Raw genomic sequence first — 21005 nt, forward strand, 5'->3', positions numbered from 1 at the left:
ACTATTAATAAAAACGTGTATACAAAAATAATAATATTTAAAGAGAAAATATTATATATATATTAGTAATTCCTTTATAACATCACATTAACAATTATTTATAAACGATTAAATATTTGGTTTTCAAAGTGCCTATTGTATTCTGTACATTACAAACACACATATGTATATGATAATTTTGTAGGCTCTAATCAGTTTTTTTTTTGTACCTTTTCAACAGGTATAACACATTCTGAGAGTCTTTTTCTCCTTCGGGAATTACGGATGATCACTTTATGGGAGCCGCGATTGAGGTAGTGACACGGTGACGTTTCAGCGTGACGTCGGAAGCACATGTGCATCAACTATGGAGCAGCAACCTTTACTGTGATGTCAAGGAGAGTAGGAGTAGGGGTGGTCTGAACCGAGACTGCTTAAGCCTTTCTCCATTCATCGTTCATTATTCATCGGATGAACTCTGACCGAGGTAAGATAATACACGATGGCTGAGCAGAATGAATGATAAGGTCACTAAAAGGCACTGCCTAAACTACTTCCAGAGCACATCGCGCGCGGCAGCCTAGACAGCTTCGTTGATTACAATGGGAGCGTTCTATTCATTTGCGTCGCAGCGTACACTACAAGCGTATGTTCTGGTGGGTAGCGCACGTTTTACTCTGTCGTGACGAAACTGTCGCCCTTTTACATCAGCCTGTCATTTCCTTCAGGCATCGCGGTATTCTTCGCAGCTATTGCATGTAAAGGACACAGTCATTCAGCTAATGTTACGTTGTAGCTGTCAGATGCAGCTCTTCGTAAAATTTCTGTACATCGGGTGATATCTATGGAATATAGATATCAAATATTCGCAGCCGCTCTCTCTCGTAAGTTAGTACGCGCGCAGTCTATTCGTTCTCTCTGACGTGCCAGTGTTTGCTGAAACGTTTTCATGAAAACATTTTAATAACTATAGGCCTACTTTAAAAAGTAATATCATAAATGTCAACTTTAGAGGAAAAAACGTGTCCTGTACATTGTCACTGTATCATTAGATTAGATTCAACTTTATTGTCATTATGCGGAGTACAAGTACAGAGCTAATAAAATGCATATGCAAATTAACTTTGTAGAACAAACATTCTAATTAACCAATCAGGTGTAAATGTAGTAAATGTAGTAAATGTCAAATTCAGGCTAACAACAAGGGTTAGAGCTTTTACAATATTATTATTCACCTTTAATTTCCATCTGATTTTAGGGATAATTTATGGGGAGGGTTAATATGGCAATGAGTTGCAGCAAAGTGTTTGTCGAATCTCATATGGACAAATATTGGTCTTTACATGAATTATTGCAGAGTTTACAGCCAAATATTGTTTTATAAAGTCAGGTTGCATAATAGCTGTTGTAAAAAGATCTACAGCCATGATGAATGTTTTGTTGGATGGATAAGTTTGAAAATGGATAGTTTTATGATAGTTTTATGAAATCATACAGGTGCCCGGCAGTGTAACCAGAAAGTGCAGGGTTTAAGGGTTAGGGAAAGTCTTAAGGGTTTCAAACAATGCAAGGGTGAATAAATGACAAAATTGTCATTTTTGACTTAACTGTTCCTTTGGTTTACATTTAGTCCAGTTTTCTTAAATTGCTAATCCTGGTGCTGGTGAAACAATGACTTCAGGCATTGTTAATCATGTTGGTTGGTCTCCTGGCTGTGAGCTTGGTATTTTAATGAGTGCAACAGCTTTTCATAAACTTGATTTTACCAGTACTATAATTCATTTCAGAACTTGTTCTGCTCAATTATCTGACGTCAAATGAAGTGACAAATTAATATGGTTCTTAAGACTTAAGAATTTTGGCCTATCACTATAATAGAATATAAAAATATATAAAAAATAAATAAATACACACACATAATAATAATAATAAATAATAAATTTTAATAATAATAAAAATGGTGGATTGAGGATTCATAATATACAAGTGTGTATTATGTATATAAATATGCACACATTTATATATTTAAGAAAAATGTTTATGTATTAAATATATATATATATATATATATATATATATATATATATATATATATAATATAAATGATATAAATATATACATGTAAATATTTTCAACATATAAACTGTATGTGTGTCTTTTTATATACATAATAAATGCACACAGTACACATTATATAAACCAAAACTTTTATTTTGAATGTGATTAATCCCAATATAAAGAATATAAAAGATTAAGTTGTTATAACATAAAATGTACATGACTGACAGCCTTGTCATTTAAATAGGGCTGAAAATTGAAAGTACATTTGCTTTGTTGGTAGAAAAAATGTTAAACTGACATCCCTGTTTATAAGACAAATATTGTTTCTTTTTTAAATAAGGCAAATTATAGAGGCTCTCATACTAAACCACCATAAATAATGGGACAGTTGGGTTGTTATTTGATTTAGCGGTCCAGGACAGCTGATATTTACTATAAATCGGCCATGTCAGGGTACAGTGTGTAATACAGTGGGTTCTCATGCTCATAAGCTGTGTTTAATGGATCATATCAGGAACAGGGCTTGATCATAGAGGCTAAAGAAAATCAAACAGACACTTTGCTATGCCTTTATCCCACTGTTTGATCCTCAAAATCCTTGAAACTTTGTCCCTTTTTTCGCCTTTTGATACATCTCATTTAATTTCTTATCCATCATAGATTTAGCACTTTAAGTATTGAACTAAAATCCCAAACTATTCTTCACAGCAGCAGGAAAGTATCTGAGCAGACAGCATAGTGAGTTGACAAATCCTGGCCTGTGTGTCCTTGAATTTTGCATCACTGTTCTGCAGATAAGAACTGGTTTGTCCTTTTCTTTTCTTGAAATAAGTGAGAAAGATTAAACTGGTATAAAACCCTCCATTCCAACCCAAGTGAAGTGTTGTTATCAAAGTTGTCACAGACCTTCTAGGTCAGAGTCTTTCGCTCATTTCCTTATCATGCCACACGTGAGACTCAGCTTTCAGCAAACTAGCCGGGACAACAGCTTTGATGACTCAAAATGAATTGAGATGCTGGAGTTTTGTCCATGATACACTGTTATCAACTGCCTATCAAAGTGAAAAAATGATTTTGTCACTCGTTTCATATTAAGTCTATGGCTTGGCTTAGATTTCGGAGAACTAGTTGTTTAAAGGTCTTCCCACCTGCTGTGAGAGTCATGTGGAGCATATTTCAACACATGATGTCCCACAGCCAGGGTTTGAAATGAATCACCTGCCAAATGCAAAAAAAAAAAAAAAAAAAAAAATATATATATATATATATATATATAATATTTATTTATTTATTTATATCATATACACACACATTACAGATTAGATACAGATTTTCAGTGTGGTTATCATTTGGACCTAGTTACACTCTAGTTAAACTCAAGTGTTCTTGACCTCAAAATGAAAAATATCATATTTGCTGCAGAACTAGAAGCACGTGGTTTTTCATAGGCTGTATTGTTCCACTGGACAGGACAGGATTGTGTGCTGTAAATTGTGTCCATTGTATGCAACTAATTTAGAGATATTGCATGTGTAGTCAATAAATGACAATGAGCATTGACCTTGACTTTTGACCATTTTACAGGGTGTTAAGTACTTAAGGTACCTACTACTAAATGTGTCTACCTCAATTAATATGAAATATGTCTGAAATGCATGACAGTCTCTTCTGATCACTTTTGAAGTTTACACTATGCTGTTTGGGGTTGGTAAGATTTTTTTCAAATGTTTTGGAAATACTCTTGTGTTTACCAAGGTTGCATTTTTAACAAATATATATATATATATTTATATATATGTAAATGCAATTTAATCATGTGGTGATAAAGCTGTATTTTTAGATTTCTGTGTGAGAGAAATCATTCTATAATAGGCTGATTATGTGCTCAAGAGACATTCTTCTTATTATAAAACAATTATCAAACAGCATTTATTTAAAAACTGAAATCATATAATTGTTTTAAATGTCTTTACTGACACTGTTGTTCAATGTAATGCATTCTCACTTAATGAGAGTATTAATTTCTTTAAAAAAAATCCTGCTCAGATGTTTTCAGATGGGGTAAAGCTACATTAAGTGATAATAGTGACTTGCTATATTTTATCAGCATCCTCTTCTCAATGTCACCAGTGTCACTCCTCTGGCACTTCTCACTCCTAAATACACTGACCCACAGTGCTTTTTGCATTGAACACGTTTGTGTGAATTAGCTTGAGCACTACATAGAGTCAGGATATGTTAGAACAGTGTAGCTGGTTTGTTGCGACAGGAAGCCCTAGTAACACAATATTAAATTAAAAAGAGATTTCTAAGTCACATGATGGCTCATTGAATAAACCGTGTTATGTCATTATGACTCACAAGACCAGTGCTCGGTTTTCAGTGGGTTGTGTGATTGATAAACTGGTGATTGTGTTTTATTTCATTTTATTTATGTATTTAATAATTTTTGAACTGGCACTGAGAGCAATCATTTTGTTTGGCTCATTAAGACTCAATGTCTGATCAATGTCTGGAACTTCACAAAAGAGAACAAGACTGTAACTTTTCAATTATTTCATTTATGTACTTAGAAGTTTTGTGTGGCATGAATGCATACTTACACATACTGACTTAGACACAATTGAAGTTTACATTTATTTGTATTATAATAGTTCAATAATTTCTTAATTTGTAAATAGATTGATTCCTGCCATAAAGGTTTGTCTGTTCATTGTTGTGACAATATTATCGTTCCATACTGACATGATTTTAATTCTTCTGTGCAACACATAAGATATTTTGAAGAAAGTTTTTGTTACTTTGTTATAAATATTATAATGAATGATTAATCTATGAATGTTATACTGTAAATGCTTTAAGAACAACAGACTACTTTTTGATAATTTTTTATTTTATTGACAATCTATTTCATTTTTATGTACTTCACAATAGGCAAGATTAACTTGATGGCTATTTTAATTTGATTGCAACTTTTTATGTATATAAAAAGGCCAAATTGTGATGTAAAATACATTGTCTCTTTTAAGTTGTTTTGCACATGCTGTGCAATGCATTTGTGTAAATGTTTCCTTACTGCTATTTTGTCAGGAGGTGTAGTGTGGATATTCTACATTTTTGCCTAAACAGTCTTTGTATTTATTTCTTATAGCAAGTCACCTACTATCCTTCATGATGACCCAATGGTCAACTGTCCACTGATCCTCCACTGATCATCCAGGGGCCACATCACTCGGTGTGCTCCTCTCCACTCCTCACGGCATCATGGGGGACGTAGTCCAGATGCACTTCAGCACAGTGGATTATGTGATTTTTGTTCTGCTGCTAGTGGCCTCTGCTGGAATCGGTCTTTACTATGCCTTCTCAGGGGGTCGTCAGAGGACCACACAGGAGTTCCTGCTGGCCGACCGCAGCATGCGCTGCCTTCCGGTGTCCCTTTCACTGCTGGCCACCTTTCAGTCAGCGGTGGCCATCCTGGGTGCCCCATCTGAGATTTACACACATGGCACGCAGTATTGGTTCCTGGGCTGCTCTTACTTCCTGGGCCTGCTCATCCCTGCACACATTTTCATACCAGTTTTCTATCGGCTCCGTCTTAGCAGTGCGTATCAGGTACTACATTAGAAATTCACTGTGTTTGTTCGAGAGACTCAACTTATTTTTTTTAATGAACCAGTTTCACAAACGAGTCAGTGAATGATTCATTAGGGCGGGGGTGTGAAACTAAGTTCCTGGAGGGCCGGAGCCCTGCATAGTTTAGATTCAACTCTAATTAAACACACCTGATCCAACTTATCAAGTCCTTCAGGCTTATTTGAAAACTACATGGTATGTGTGTTGGAGCAGGGTTGGAACAAAACTCTGCAGGACACCACTGCATTAGGGAATTTGTCTGAAATTGAAGGATTTTACTAAATCCTTAATCTAGTAATCATTAAACAACTGGAAAGTTAATGGAAAAAAAACATGGATATTCATTGGTCAAAAAGGGTGGGAACTTTGTAAATTGACCTGCAAGTACAAAATGTAAGCATTTATACAACAAGTGCTCTTAGACTTTTGGAGCTCACTTTAACATTATAAGGATAATGGACCGTCAGTTAGTATAGCAAAATAAATCCTAACATAATACAAATATATTTTGATAGCAGAATTCTTAACCAATCAAAATCAAGCATTCCAGAAATCAAAATATGCTATTTTATTACAGCAAATAAGAAAATGTTTTTAGAAAGTATTTATTATTACATTTGTTCAATTTAATGCTCGCTTGATGAATCCATCTCAATCCATCTAACTGAAAATTATTATGTAATATTTGTAAATTACAGTCCCCTGGCAATACCAAAACATGCTCTATGGGATTTTACGCTATTTCTGTTTGTATTAAAGTCTTGCCTTGTTTTTCTCCTACATAGTATCTGGAACTTCGTTTTAGTAAAAGTGTTCGGATATGTGGCACTTTGACCTTCATCTTTCAGATGGTGAGTTGTGGTTACCACCTGGATGTGTGCAATAGGATATTAAAACCTTTAGGAGTACAATCTAATATTCTAAAGTAATATTGTCTTTTACTCCAATTTTGTTAGACACAAAGACACCCTGTTATCAGTATAAAAACTTGAACTTTCACCTACAAGTTTATTCTGTCCCATCCCCCCCCCCACCCCACTGATATGGACAATATTTTACTTAGCGTTGTGGATCTAAAGTGTTATGATTCTCAGAACTATCAGTTACTAGACGGGGACATTCAGAGAAATAAGTTATGTCCTGAAACAAGCATTATAACTGTTACATCTATCCTATTATGTTTTTTTATGCAGGTGATCTATATGGGAGTTGTTCTGTATGCTCCAGCACTTGCACTTAATGCAGGTAATTGAGATTATTGATGCATTACAGGACACTCATGTTGATGTAAATCAGATAAGTAGTTTATTTTATGTTTTTCCTCTTGTAAATGTTTGAATTTGTTTGTGATCACACAGTAACAGGTTTTGACCTTTGGGGAGCAGTGCTGGCCATAGGATTGGTGTGCACACTTTACACAGCTCTGGTAGGCTGGAGATATGTATCTCATTGTTTACATGTGATGTATTGTTTTTACCTACTGTTGCTCAGCTACACAAGTATGGGGTCAGTAAGTTTAAAAAATTTTTTTTAAAGAAATTAACACTTTTAATCAGCAGGGTGGCATTCAATTAATCATAAGTTACAGAAAAGACATTTACAATGTCACAAAATAATTATATTTCAAGTAAATTTGGTTTCTATTCATCAAATAATAAAAAAAAATGTGTATCCTGGTTTAAGCAGCACAACTGTTTCCAATGTTATAATAAATAGAAATGTTTCTTGAATGCCAAATCAGTATTTTAGAATGATTTCCGAAGGATCAGGAGAGGAATAAAGAATAGAAAATTCAACTTGAACATTACAGGAATAAATTACATTATATAATAGATTAATATAGAAAACAGTGATTCCTAATTGTAATGATATTTCACAATATTAGTCTTACTATATTTTTGATCAAACGAAAGTATCCTTGGTGAGCATTTCTTTCAACAACATTCAAAAATCCCAAAACCTGCTCCTCTCTTCTCTTCTCCTCCAGGGTGGTCTGAAAGCAGTGATCTGGACAGATGTGTTTCAGACAGTTGTTATGTTTGCGGGGCAGCTGGCAGTGATTATAGTTGGTACCCAGCAGGCAGGTGGCATCGCTGAAGTTTGGAGGAAAGCACAAAACGGCAGCCGTATCTCAGGCCTTGAGTGAGTGGTGCGATTTTATATGAGTATCTAAACTGTTCCTTTAAGATTATCTAACAAACACTGTTCCACATACCAGAACTGTAACTGAAGTTCAAATCCTTTGTTTTGTGGGTCCCATGGCAGCCTGAACCCCGACCCTTTAGAGAGGCACACATTCTGGACTCTGGGAGTGGGGGGGGTTTTCCTCATGCTGGCCCTGTATGGAGTGAATCAGGCTCAGGTCCAGAGATACCTCTGCTCCCGCACAGAGAAAGAGGCCATCATGTAAGAAAACACCCAGCTCTTCCACACTCTGGTTAAGTCAATAGAATCTGAAACTGTGAAGTTGTTTGATGCACCGTTGTGTTGTTAAATTACTGCAAAAAAAAGAGAGTGTTTTTTGGGGCGTCTTGTTCTTCAGGTCCTGTTATGCGGTGTTCCCATGCCAGCAGATCGTGCTCACATTGGGCTGTTTAATGGGTCTGGTTATGTATGCTCGATATGGGGAGGAGAGCCCACTGGATCAGGGCTATGTCAAAAGCAATGACCAGGTCAGACACAATAAATATATATATATATATATATATATATATATATATAAATACAGCATTTCATATGTTTGAGGATTGTATGATTATTATTAAATTGTTTTATGTTAATGAATACTTTTCAGCAACTATGTATTAAATTGATCAAAAAAATGACAGATTCAAATGATTTTGAATAAATACAAATAAAAACTTTCTATTCTATTCTAATTTTCTGTGGATAATAAACAAAATGTATTATGGTATCCACAACATTTAACATTGATAATAAATAATGTGTATATATATATTAGGGGTGTAACGGTACCGTTCGGTTTCAGGACCGTTTCGGTACAGGGCTTTCGGTACGGTGCACGTGTGTACCGAATGACCGAATGCAATATTTTGTTTGCGGAACATATACATTTTCGTGTTTCCAAACGAACATATTAAGTGGCGGAAGTCTCCGCGTTCAGCGCAAATCCCGCCCTGCAGCTGATTCTAAGGCCGTTGACACACTGGCTGCGTGGCGTGAACGTGGCGTTTCTGCTGTTTGTCAGTTGCGTGACACCTGCTTCGCGTTTTCTGTGTTTTTGGTTTTTACACACCAGAATGGTGCCTGACGTGGCGCTGACGCGCTGCTGCTACTGTAGGTGACAAAGAGGGAGACCGCCGAGGCGCCGACAGACCAGGCTCTTGTCTTCACTACAACAATATCTATACTTCATGTTGAGCATAAATATAAAGCCTACTGATAAAGGACACCGTCAACAGTATTGACGGTGTTTGAAAGGTGCAATATGCCAGTGTGTCACCGGCCTAAAGTTTTCTAAAGGCATCACGCGAGTGTGAACATCACTACAACTAGGAAAAAAACGATTGTAATTCAAACGCAGCTCCCGTCGGCATTTAAACAGACCTTTGCTCTTAATTCCGATCGGTCCAACGCAATAACGAAATCTGAGCAGGTCTCAAAACTGAAACGGTTGATGCTGCACTTTACACTTTGGAAAAGTTATATATACTTTTTAAATATGAGCAGGCCTACAAGCTGGGATTGGTAATGCTGCACTGTAATCATAGTTATTTATTTATATTTTTCATTATATTTTATTATATGATATTGGTTTGAGACTGAGAGTATTTTATTTAGTGGAGAACTTTGCAGCAGTATTTTATTTCTTATTCTTTTTTTATTTTATATATATTTTATTAAAACGTATTTAAAAAAAAAAGTGTATAGTAATAAACAACCTGCAGTTTAATGTTTGCATTTCTTTCCCTTACTGTACCGAAAATGAACCAAACCGTGACTTTAAAACCGAGGTACGTACCGAACCGTGATTTTTGCGTACCGTTACACCCCTAATATATATATATATATATATGATAAGAAAATAAAGTAATAATTGTTTATTTTTATGCCCTTATTGTATAGTTGTATTTTATATTTGATCTAGATTTTTTGGCTCTACTGTTAGTGTTATCTGTATGCACCGGGGGTCTGAGAGTAACGCAATTTCAATTCTCTGTATGTATGTACTGTACATGTGGAAGAATTGACAATAAAGCAGACTTGACTTGACTTATGCAGCAGCCTATTGCTTTTGAAAATTGTTATTGTTATATATTTTTTTTTCTTGATAACCTTTATCATTCACTTCTGTATCTTGTTGTTCTTTGATATCAAGATCATCACACCGTTTGACAGTTATTATGGGAAACTCACTCTCCTCCTCTCTCTCCATCTGCAGATGGTGCTGTACTTTGTAATGGATGTGTTGAGAGATCTTCCTGGTTTACCAGGACTGTTTGTCGCCTGTCTGTTTAGTGGAGCCCTCAGGTATCAACCAGATTTTGTGAGGACAGCTCCTCCTATTATAATTTTCAAAGGTGTTTTTAGATGTTGATACTGATCTTTAAATGGTGTCCAATTTATCTTACAGCACAATCTCATCTGCCTTCAACTCACTAGCAACGGTCACCATGGAGGATCTGATCAAACCTCACGTACGACCCATGACGGAGGCCCGTGCCACCCTGTTATCAAAAATGCTGGGTAAGCTATTTTACAATAATTGTCTGAAAGGCAGAGCGTATTATTTCACTTATTATTTTTTTATAAGTGGTCCATCTCTTCCTTATAGTATAAGTTTAGTACAATATATTGTCCATACTAAGCTGAAAGGCAATCCTGGGATGATGGGGTATTGTTTTGTCATTAAATTCCCCACAGCTCTTGCCTATGGTCTTGTGTGTCTGGCTATGGCATACATCGCCTCTTTAATGGGCTCTGTGCTGCAGGTAAGCTCCATGATTGTATTGTGTGGATATAATTATATAACAAATGCAGATCAATTTTAAGTGTAATTTAGTGTTATGCATTCATAAAGTTAACAATAATCTATATATCTTTAACATCCTTAGGCAGCACTCAGTATATTTGGGATGGTGGGTGGACCTCTTCTTGGCCTTTTCTGTCTGGGGATGTTTTTCCCTTGGGCCAATTCCACTGTAAGTCAAACAAGCAAAGTAAAGACACAACTGTTCAAAAGAATGGGGTCGGTTTGATTTTTGTTTTGTTTCATGAGACATTCATGATCACCAAAGCTGCATTTATTTGATCAAAAATACAGTAAAAATAATAATATTCTGAAATAGTATTAAAAACAATTCTATGAAGTTTTCTATTTGAATAAATTCAAATAGAAAAAAAATAAATATATATATATATTTTTTTTTTTTATAAAAGCATTTATTTGAAATATGTTTTTATATCAATATAGAAGTCTTCACTTTTGATCAGTTTAATTGAATCTTATTATTATTTTATTTGTTTCCCTCTTTGAACAGTTTTATCTTGCCATTAATGCAGCTAGTGGAATCTGTTAGACTATGATTTCATTTCATGGACTGAGTGTGTTTTCAGGGTGCTCTGGTTGGGCTGGCATCAGGGCTGGTCATGGCTTTCTGGATCGGTATCGGCAGCTTTGTTTCACGAATGTCTGCATCTGTACCACCGGTGATAAATACCACTGTCATACCTGATGTGGGAAACATGACAACAGCTGTGATGATGACACTCATCACATCTAAACAGAGGTCCGTTTTATTAATAAAGCATTGGTGCTCAAGAAATTCCTGTTTTAAAATGCTTGATTACATCAGGCGAATCAGAAAGCAATTATTTCAGCTTCTGTAGCAAATACTGCTTAGACTAATCTTAGCTAAATTACAGACTGAATTGGCTCATTTATTTGATCTTCTTGTCTTCTCAGGCCTTCTGGAGTTCAGGCTTTGTACTCTCTATCATACATGTGGTACAGTGCTCATAATTCTGCCACAGTTGTTGTGGTGGGACTACTGGTCAGCTTTCTTACAGGTAAAGTGTGTTTCCAAAATACATCAAACACTCTAATCGTTTTACTGTATCACAGGTTAAAATAAGAGTCTTTAAAGCAGTTTCAAGTTTTGTTTTGCTGCTGAGAAAGCTATACCTTTGTGAATATATTGCATGTTGTCTAAAGTGTTAAGTGTTAAAGATAAGGTTAGAATTTAATGGCCTAGTAAGATAACACAAAGAATTTATTGAAGTGTTTTCAAATTGAAGTTCGCTAGGATTCGCTACTGGATTTGCTAAATTTTCAGAGAAAAGGAAAAACAAAATGTCATTTGAAATAATAAAACGTATTTGAAATAATATGCATGAGTTACAGTATGGAAAAAGTGCTTTACAAATACATTAAAGTTGATACAGTACTTTCATATTACACTCTTACAATAATACAAAGTAAATGTATTCAAGATAATATTTAAATGCATTTTCGCTTTAGTACAATTACATATAAAAGTTAATCATTTAATTTTGAAAATGTTTTAAGAATGTGTATTATTTAGAATTTGTATTATTTATATACTATTATAAAACATTTTTACGTAACTTTTTTAAACATTTCTATGTTGTTTCAATTTTTATTTTAGTTTCAATTTTAGTACATAACAGCAACATCTCTAATTTAGTAACTTTTTATCTAATAAGCATATTTGAAATTGTATTTAAATTTTACTTTATAGATTTAGTTGTAGTTACCAATAACAAAGTTGATCATTAGGCTGCAACCACAAAGTTTTTGTGCTTTGTGTTCACTCAGGGCCCTGGAAAGAGAAAGATTTAAACCCAGGTACGATTTACCCTGTGCTTGGCAATCTGCTGTTCTTTCTGCCCCAACGCTACAAGGAGAAACTCTGCTGCGTTACTCCACTGGAAGACAATGTAAGTCACTTAAATGCTACAAATCAAACTCCAGTTTCAAATACAGCATTCCTTCTTCCATTATGAATGGTTGTATATGTATGTGCCTATGCTATAGTCCAAAGGCCCGGACCATCAGCCTTACCAGATGGCCCAGAAAGAGAGCAATGGCGTTGCCTATACTAAAGAGGAAGACAAGCTCAGGGAAGAGGAAGGAGAAAAGATAACCGCCCAGCCTACTTGTAACCTTGCCCATAGAGTGCAGGAAACAGCTTTGTGAAATATCCCTCACAGCGACAAACCCAAAGGGTCTTAGTTTCCCACAGGGCTCTGGGAAGAACAAAATCTCAGTTTTCTCCTCTTGAATTTGGTAATAACCTTAAGTCCATAAGTTGTGGGTTGTGCTGTGGTCCCTTTACAATATTGGTACGCTGTGCCCTCAACTGCCAGTGATTGAGGCGAGGGGTTGTCTTTTTTATATGTGATACTTTATGATGTTTAGATCTTGAACAAATTGAGATGTGTTGAGCTGAAGCGACACAAGTGATTACATGTCTAGTTTACATGTCCTATATTGAATCTCAAGAATACTCGTTGAATATTGCTGGTCCGTTATAAACATACACGCACAAATCAAAGAAATCATGCTGAACGTCAGGTTTAAGATGAATGGTTTTCACCAGAAAGACCACAGTTTGCACAAATCTGTAGTCATTTCATTTCAGTGCCATTCAAGTTTTGGGGTTTTTCTCTCCCAAAGATTTTGCTTCTTCCAAAGTTCACTACACTGGCATTTGCATTCTGTTTGCCTTGGACGCACTACTATCAGTGTGTGTTACCTAAACTGAGTTCAAAGTTAACAGTGACTGAAGAATTGCTAATATTGCAAATTTAAATGTGGTAAACTTTTAGCTTAATATTCATGAAAAGACCATCTGCAAGTGATAGATACAATGAATCTAATGCATGTTGAATCTAGTTCCCTTTATTGAAGCCCATTGTTTGTGACAAGTGCCTCCTCATTTGAATGTATGATGTAGTTTTGTGACTGGATTGTTTCATCATCTCATTCAAATGGAGCATGGGCCTGACCCTGACCATTTTTAAGTATCTGGACACCTCACTATTGAATTCCCATGATGCTTTGAGTTGTAAGGGCCTGGTTAACTATACTTTAGCATCTCAAAAAAGAAGTTTTAAATTTGCCTGGATTTAACATTATTTTGGAATGGATGATTTTTTAGAAAACGGTCATTTTAGAACTGTTCTTCGTGATGTAGACAAGCTCTTTAAATGTTATAATAGCCTATTCAAATGTGTGATCTTAGATATAGAAGATACTTGTCATGGTATCAAGACTAACTGTTATAGAATTGAAACCTCAGTGCGAGTTACTGACCATAATTCTCAGTATTAGCATATGGATCGATTTGGTTGCACTCGTTTTCTTGTCATTTGATTTGTTGTTGTTTTTAATGTTTTAGAGGTGTTTTTTTTTGTGCTTTGCTGTCTATAGTCTAATTTTAGACCTCAGTCTAAGCCATACCATTTGTAGTTGCTGTAGGATTCCTAAGTCATTGTATTGTGCCAATGACTGGAATGAAAGCTTTCTCTAAACCTGTCACAATCTCACAAGCACAGGCAGTCAGTTATATATTCAGGTTATCCGCTCTGGGTCAACGTTTTGTAGAAGTCTCACATCTACTGGTGTTTCTTTTTTTGTTTTGTTTTTATTGTGGGTGTATCATCTTGGTCTGGCAACAGGTTTCAGTTTAACATTCATCTCCAAAGAATCATCCTATGTGGAATCATGTTCATCACATATGGAGACACAAGAAGTCGGTTCACACAGAAAGCGCTTTTGCATTCCAGTGCGGTGTGTTTTTAAAAATAGTTTCCAAAGTAAACACACTGTTGCGTACGTAACTCACTGCTTTTTCAGCATCGCACTCATGAGCGATATGTTTTTACACTATTACAATTAGTTAAAATTAAAGTGCTAAAATAAAAGCATTCAAAAAAAGTTTTTTTAAGTTATTTCTATCGAATGATTAATCGTGATTATTTTCATCCAAAGTAAGTTTTTGTTCACATAATATATCCGTTTGTACTGCGTATATTTATTATGTATATAAAAATACAAATAGATGCATGTATATATTTAAGAAAAATATGTAGTTTATATATTAAATATATTTATATACATAATAAGTATACACAGTACGCAAACATATGTAAACAAAAACTTTTATTTTGGATGCGATTATTCACGATTAATCGTTTAATGGCACTAGTTAAAATAAAGAGGCTTGAAACCCTGTGTTTTTCCCATTTTGGAGCACTTGCTTTTTTAAACGCAATAAAAACTGACATCTTTTTTTCGCTGTGCCACTTCTCACTTGTTCACTCTTCATTCAGTTTGATTTCATAATGCTCAGTCTTTCTTTTTTAAGCGACTTACGCAATGAACACCATATATTTAGGACACTTCATGTTAAACAATGTTTTTAAATGGATCTTGATGAGCCTTCAATTTCATTAATGTTGTTATTTTTTAACGCAAGTACACATGCTGTATAAACGGCCCCAAGGGTTTTACCTTTAGTTGAGTGATGACTGCTCTACATTTCTTATGAGCTCCAGAAATATATTCACAACAATGAATTATGACATAAATTTTTAACAGTATTAGATGCAAAATTAAACATTTGTTAGTTTGGGGATAGTAGTTGTTAAGCATCTGCTATGGAATAGATATGAATTTAATGTTTAGTCATTCTTTAACACGCAATGACACCATTTCTTAATCCATCCAGTTCTGTATATTAGAATAATGACATTCTGGTGTGAAAATATTAAATTATGTGTGCACAATGCTTTAAAACACCCATACGTTTAGAACACTTGCATTTACAGACTGAATATTGCATCAGAATTGTTCCACTGATCATTTCTCTGTCCTGAGAATGTCTTAATTCTGAATGCATTTCCCCTGTGAGCGATCAAAGGAGGAATAAATCACAAGCACATTTTGAAACTGCCTACAACAGGACAAATTAAGGCACAGGCAGGGATTGACCTATTATAAACTATGCTGTCCTACAATCTAAACTGTGTAACCCTAAGAGAATTGACCTTGGGGGGCCTATGTGGACTCTACTGTGAGAATAGTTTTTAAATACTATTTTTTAATATTTTTAAATACTCATTTTCTATGGAAAGCGCAACTCTTATTAGTGCAAAATAAATATTTCAATACATAATATTTTTGGTTGTATAAATATTATGAGAATATTTATTTTTTTTATAGAAGTTTTCCTATTTTATTTTCTCAGATATGCATTCCAGAAAACCATAAGCAATGGAGTTTGACCAGCTTCATTGCTTTGGTCGTACCTTCACTTAGCATCTCTTTATTTGATTGGTCATGAAAGTTCATGCCAAGAACTTTCCATTATGTGGAAAAAGAGGAAGTTGCATTGGCCAGCCGAGCATCTATAAGCGATGATACTTTTATTTATATAGATTAATGCAGAATAGAAGAACTGATATACTTAGCCACTCTAGTGGGCATTACTTTGAATCATGAACACTCATTTTTCCTCTTGATGAATGTAATGAAAAAGTGATATTAAATTTGTCTTGATAACAATAAAAATGTCTTCCAGACAGTCTTTTGTGATTTCAGTCTTTACTACGTATTGCTATCATTCAATAACTGCAATTAAAAAGCGATTCGATAAAGAATTGACTATCATTTCATACAGTTTAACATCAGCATTAAATTGATTCCCGTGGTCCCATTCGGACCACTCCATAAATAATCACTGTAAGCTTTCCGCATTATAATATAATTATTTAAACGGCAATAAAACTAAGACACATAATAAAAATAAAATTGTGTTAATACATTTCTAGAATTACATAAATTTAATGTAATGCAAATAGTTTCTGACACAGTTATGATTAGGATTAGTCATCTGTTGTGGTCCAGCGGTTGTTGTTTTTTTTACTTCATGTATCTCTGAATCTAAACACTGTGTTCCATTAGTCCCATGAATAAAAGGACATAGAACTGTTTATTTCTTCTTTCTCTTTTCCACAATCTTGACAAAGTTCTGAACATCCTCTGCCAATAACTGTGGCTCCTCCATAGCAGCAAAATGGCCCCCGCGAGCCATGGGAGTGTAAGTCTTCAGCTTATGGTATTTCTGTGTCACCCACAATTTAGGGGAATGCATCAACTCGTTAGGGAAAGAGGCCACACCGGTCGGAACATAAACTGGAAGCCTATTGGGAAAAGAGAGACATGGCATACTAAATTAGTGATTTTTAACTTCTTTCAAAAATATACAATTTTTTGGCCGACCTCAAGACAGTGGTTTTCATATTACACATAAATGAACCTAATTTTCTGTGCCCAAATATTTTTGGGAACACAATATCGATGAGTACTGTACAGAAAATACAGCTTCATGTAATAGTAAATACTTTGCATGGGGCTGGTTCAGGCCTTTGCTTAAGTTCTCCTTGTAGAAACGCATGGAGGATATAATGCACCTAGAGGTCCAGTAGATCATCACATTTGTCAGAAGATCATCAAGAGAATACTTCCTGTTGGGGAATTAACAAGACTATTTAACTGAACACACATTTCACCAGCCTATAATAAAGCTGAAGTCAAATATGACTACCTCTCCAGCCCACCATCCTCAAGGTTCTTAAACTCAGGCTCAGTCCAGGTTGAAAATTTCTCCAAAATGTAGGCAGCCAAACCAACGGGAGAGTCATTCAACCCACGGCCTGTGCAATACAGTCAAGCTTCAAATCAAAGTCTGTTGTTCAATAACACAAAATATATAATCCAATGGACCAGTGTCACAACACAATCATATTCAAGTCGATTTAAAGTTGCACATTGTAAATATTTCTATATGTCTCTCACCTGCAGTGTCAGGTTTAGTGGATTGTATGTGCATGTATCCAGTCTCCCTTAATGCGTCTACTACAAGCTTTTCCATAGTGGGGAAAAGGCGTTTCACATCGTGTTCAGTGAAGCCAAAGAGTTTGGGGAATCGGCGACCAAAAATAATAGACAACATCATGAGAAGGCCTGCTTTTGCAGGGGGAGCAAAGTTAATGTGGAGGCCTTTCACAGCACTGAGGACAACAAAGATGAACAACAAAAATCAATTCTTGAAATCTTTCAAGTACTTGAAATGTTTATTATGGATTTCAATATGATGAAACACATGGGTTCTCAACCAGGAGGCCCCAATAACTCTTAAAATGATTTCAATTTAGTTATATTAATTAAAAATTTTAACATTAACATTTTTGTCCATTTATTTTTTATTATTAAATAACAGCTTTAACAAATGGCCTTCAAATCTTTAGTGCATTCAAGTCATGTTGAAAAAAAAAAGCACAAAAATGGGAAACGCAATAAATGCAGCATCTGTATTGATGGTAAAATTTGTTAAAATATTTATGAAATTACAAATATATTGGCACTTGAATGCACCAGTTGTCTTGGACAAAGTAGGACCCTGGAGTCAAAAAAGTTGAGAACCAATTTTATATGCTTTTATACATACTTGGGCTCCTGCTGGGCCATGTTAGTGGTAATAAGCGAGCCCCAGTCTCCTCCCTGAACATAGTACTGGTTGAAACCAAGCCTCTTCATCAGTTTATTAAATATGTGAGCTGCACATACAGTGTCAAAACCTGTGCAGAACACATTATGATTATATTAAAAAAAAAATACTAATCTGTGTGTGTTTGAAACAATAAAAATATCTGTTGGGTTGTTTGCCCTTTACCTTTCTTACGTGGAGCCTCTGAGAAACCATAACCAGGTATTGAGGGACAAATGACTTCGAAGGTTATGTCATCAGGACTGGATGGCTCCGTAAGCAGGGGGATGATACCATAAAACTCATAGAAAGAGCCGGGCCATCCATGTACCATCATCAGAGGCACAGCACGGGTTCCCTCGGCCAGGTTCTTTGGTTTCACGTGAACGTAGTGAATATCAATACCTTTTGTTATAGCGGACAACACAACAAAGAACAAAAATGAATTCAGTTGTGGAGTATTTTAAATGTCTGCAAAATTCAAGCATCTTCTGGTGAAAAATTTAGTTTTTGAAGGAACAGTTCACCCAAAAATAAACATTTGCAGAAAAATTACTCAACCTCAGGTCATCCAAGATGTAGATGAGTTTGTTACATCATCAGATCAGATTTGGAGAAATTTAGCACTACATCATTTCTGCAGTGAATGGGTGCCATCAGAATGAGAGCTGAAACATGACTCCAGTTGATCAATTTATTTCAGGAAGTGAAAATGTGTGTTTCTAAGAAATAAATTAATCAAGATAAGAAATAAATTAATCAAGATGTTTTTAACTTCAAACCATTGCTTCTGTCTAAAATATAAATCCTTTATCCATAATGCTTTCTCCAGTGAAAAAGTGGTCTTGTCTGAATCAGGTGAGAAATATGCACAGATCAAGCACTGTTTACAAGTAAAAACAGTTCAAAACAGCTTTAAACAAATATGTTTGTCAATTTTGATGTAAGGGGACAACACAACATTAACTTTTTTTCACTGAAGGAAATATTATTATTGATTATGGACTGGTATTTTAGACTGGGACTATGTATGGTTTAAAGTTAATAAATAAATAAGTAAAATTACAAAAACTTAATTATGGATTTGTTTCTCACAACCACACAGCACTTAAGATGTTCATAGATAGACTGGAGTCATGTGGATTACGGTGATATTGTTATTAGCTGTTTGGACTCTCATTCTGACGGTACCCATTCATTGCAGAGGATCAATTTATAAACAACTGATGCATTACTGAATATCTCAAAACATTTCAACTGAAGAAACAAACTCATCTATATTCACTTTTCAGCTAATTTTCATTTTTGTGTGAACCATTCCTTTAAGGTGCATTTACCATTGTTCTGTGAGATTTTGCACGATGTACATGAAATCTGCATGAAATTTTGCAAACCTTCATTAAAAATTTAGCTAATGTGGCAAAACCTTTACTATAGCTGTGTATCAGTTAGGCCTCACCTTCGATTTTGGTTTTGAAATGAGGGTATTTGTTCAGTTTATCCACTTGTTTCCTCCAGTTAAAATCATTTCTCCAATAAGACACAACCTTCTCAAGGTATCTGGAGTTAAAGCCATAGTTAAACTGACTGTCTTCAAGAGAAGGAAAGGAACGGGTCTGATCTAGCCTGCGGTGCAGATCCTAAGGAATATAAAAGAGCTGTTGCTACAGACCAAATACACACCAAAACGTATTTCCAGTGAAACGACTATATGAAATTTTACTTTAATTTTCAGATCAGGATTTACCTCAATCTCTTCTGAAGTTGTCTCAACTTTAAAAGGATGGACACTGTCATCCTCAGGTCCTTGGGGACAAGCTCCCACACCCCACCACCCATCCTGAGCTTTCAGGACCCTATTTCTCTTCTTCAGGAATACCAGAGCTACCACCGCTCCAAGCCCCAACGCCACCGCCAACTCTTTGTACATGGTTCAGGGCCCTGGAATGGAGCAAATAACATTTTTATGTCCTCGAAGTAAACTGAAGTGGGAGAAATGCCAATAGTTAGCTCATGGATAACTCCTTGCAGGGATTGAACCTGCAACCTTTCATACAACCTCTAGGACTTAGCAAGGTGCTTTTAATGCATGCATGCAAGAAAATGGAGCAAAGGTTTCTTGTTGCACAACATTCCCAACAATGGGATTAGGATGGACAAAGTTCTGTGGTTACAACATTTGGGGCAAAATGCATGACAAAGCTCTTCTCTGTCTAACTACCAATGTACAGTAAATACCCTGTAAACAGGAATGTCAGAATGTGGGCTGTTCTTCTAATTATGAATTATTCTCAAAAATATCAGACATAACCTCCTCTGACGTATTACTTTCTGTACAAACAATTTATATATAGATTTTAATCTAAGAGGTTAAATAAATTCTGTGGAAATCTAGAAAGAGACTGAGCAACTCTTTTGCAGTCTTTTTCTTGTCGATGAGCTCCCAAGTTGCTAACATAATCCACACAGAAACTTAGCATTGCACGAGAAAGTTACATAAGTGATTTGATATTCATAAATATAACGTTACATGTAAAGATCGAGTTATATCAACAACCTAATTATATGCTGTTGCTTTAGATTAATATTAACAAACTAGCTAAATTTACCAAATTGGTCGTGATTACAAACACCAGAAATGCAGCACACTCACCTCAATAAGCAGCAATGTAATTCTGCGATCGTTCAGCACCAAGACCCTAAGCTCAGTGCACCACGGGAAATGTAGTCACATTGTAGTCACAATACAATCAGGCGCTGAGCACGCTACTTTTCACTGTGGAGAACACATACCGG

At 35.4% G+C, this 21005-nt stretch overlaps 2 protein-coding genes across 3 annotated transcripts; one reads left to right on the forward strand and one right to left on the reverse strand.

Annotated features, from left to right (window-relative positions):
- Positions 1 to 206: 206 nt before the first annotated feature.
- On the forward strand, positions 207 to 14669 carry LOC132106603 (sodium-dependent multivitamin transporter-like). The gene is made up of 16 exons (XM_059512430.1): positions 207 to 466; positions 5192 to 5652; positions 6459 to 6524; positions 6867 to 6918; positions 7032 to 7099; positions 7661 to 7815; positions 7939 to 8079; positions 8216 to 8345; positions 10076 to 10164; positions 10268 to 10380; positions 10558 to 10625; positions 10749 to 10835; positions 11251 to 11423; positions 11600 to 11703; positions 12473 to 12594; positions 12692 to 14669. Exons 2-16 carry the CDS (start codon positions 5305 to 5307, stop codon positions 12851 to 12853), a joined length of 1878 nt encoding a protein of 625 aa, XP_059368413.1. The 5' UTR covers positions 207 to 466; positions 5192 to 5304; the 3' UTR covers positions 12854 to 14669.
- Positions 14670 to 16069: 1400 nt separating this feature from the next.
- LOC132106604 (epoxide hydrolase 1-like) lies at positions 16070 to 21003 on the reverse strand. 2 transcript variants are annotated; one of them, XM_059512432.1, is made up of 9 exons: positions 20863 to 21003; positions 19957 to 20150; positions 19669 to 19849; positions 18396 to 18614; positions 18171 to 18300; positions 17519 to 17733; positions 17268 to 17376; positions 17065 to 17187; positions 16070 to 16863 (listed from the first exon to the last, which is right to left on the reverse strand). In XM_059512432.1, exons 2-9 carry the CDS (start codon positions 20137 to 20139, stop codon positions 16653 to 16655), a joined length of 1371 nt encoding a protein of 456 aa, XP_059368415.1. In that variant the 5' UTR covers positions 20140 to 20150; positions 20863 to 21003; the 3' UTR covers positions 16070 to 16652. The 2 variants fall into 2 exon arrangements, with proteins under 2 accessions (XP_059368415.1, XP_059368416.1); XM_059512433.1 differs by lacking the exon at positions 20863 to 21003 and adding an exon at positions 20819 to 20839.
- Between the last annotated feature and the right edge of the window lie 2 nt (positions 21004 to 21005).

This window comes from Carassius carassius, chromosome 27 (genome assembly GCF_963082965.1).
Source record: "Carassius carassius chromosome 27, fCarCar2.1, whole genome shotgun sequence".
In the NCBI taxonomy this organism is placed as follows: Eukaryota; Metazoa; Chordata; class Actinopteri; order Cypriniformes; family Cyprinidae; genus Carassius; species Carassius carassius.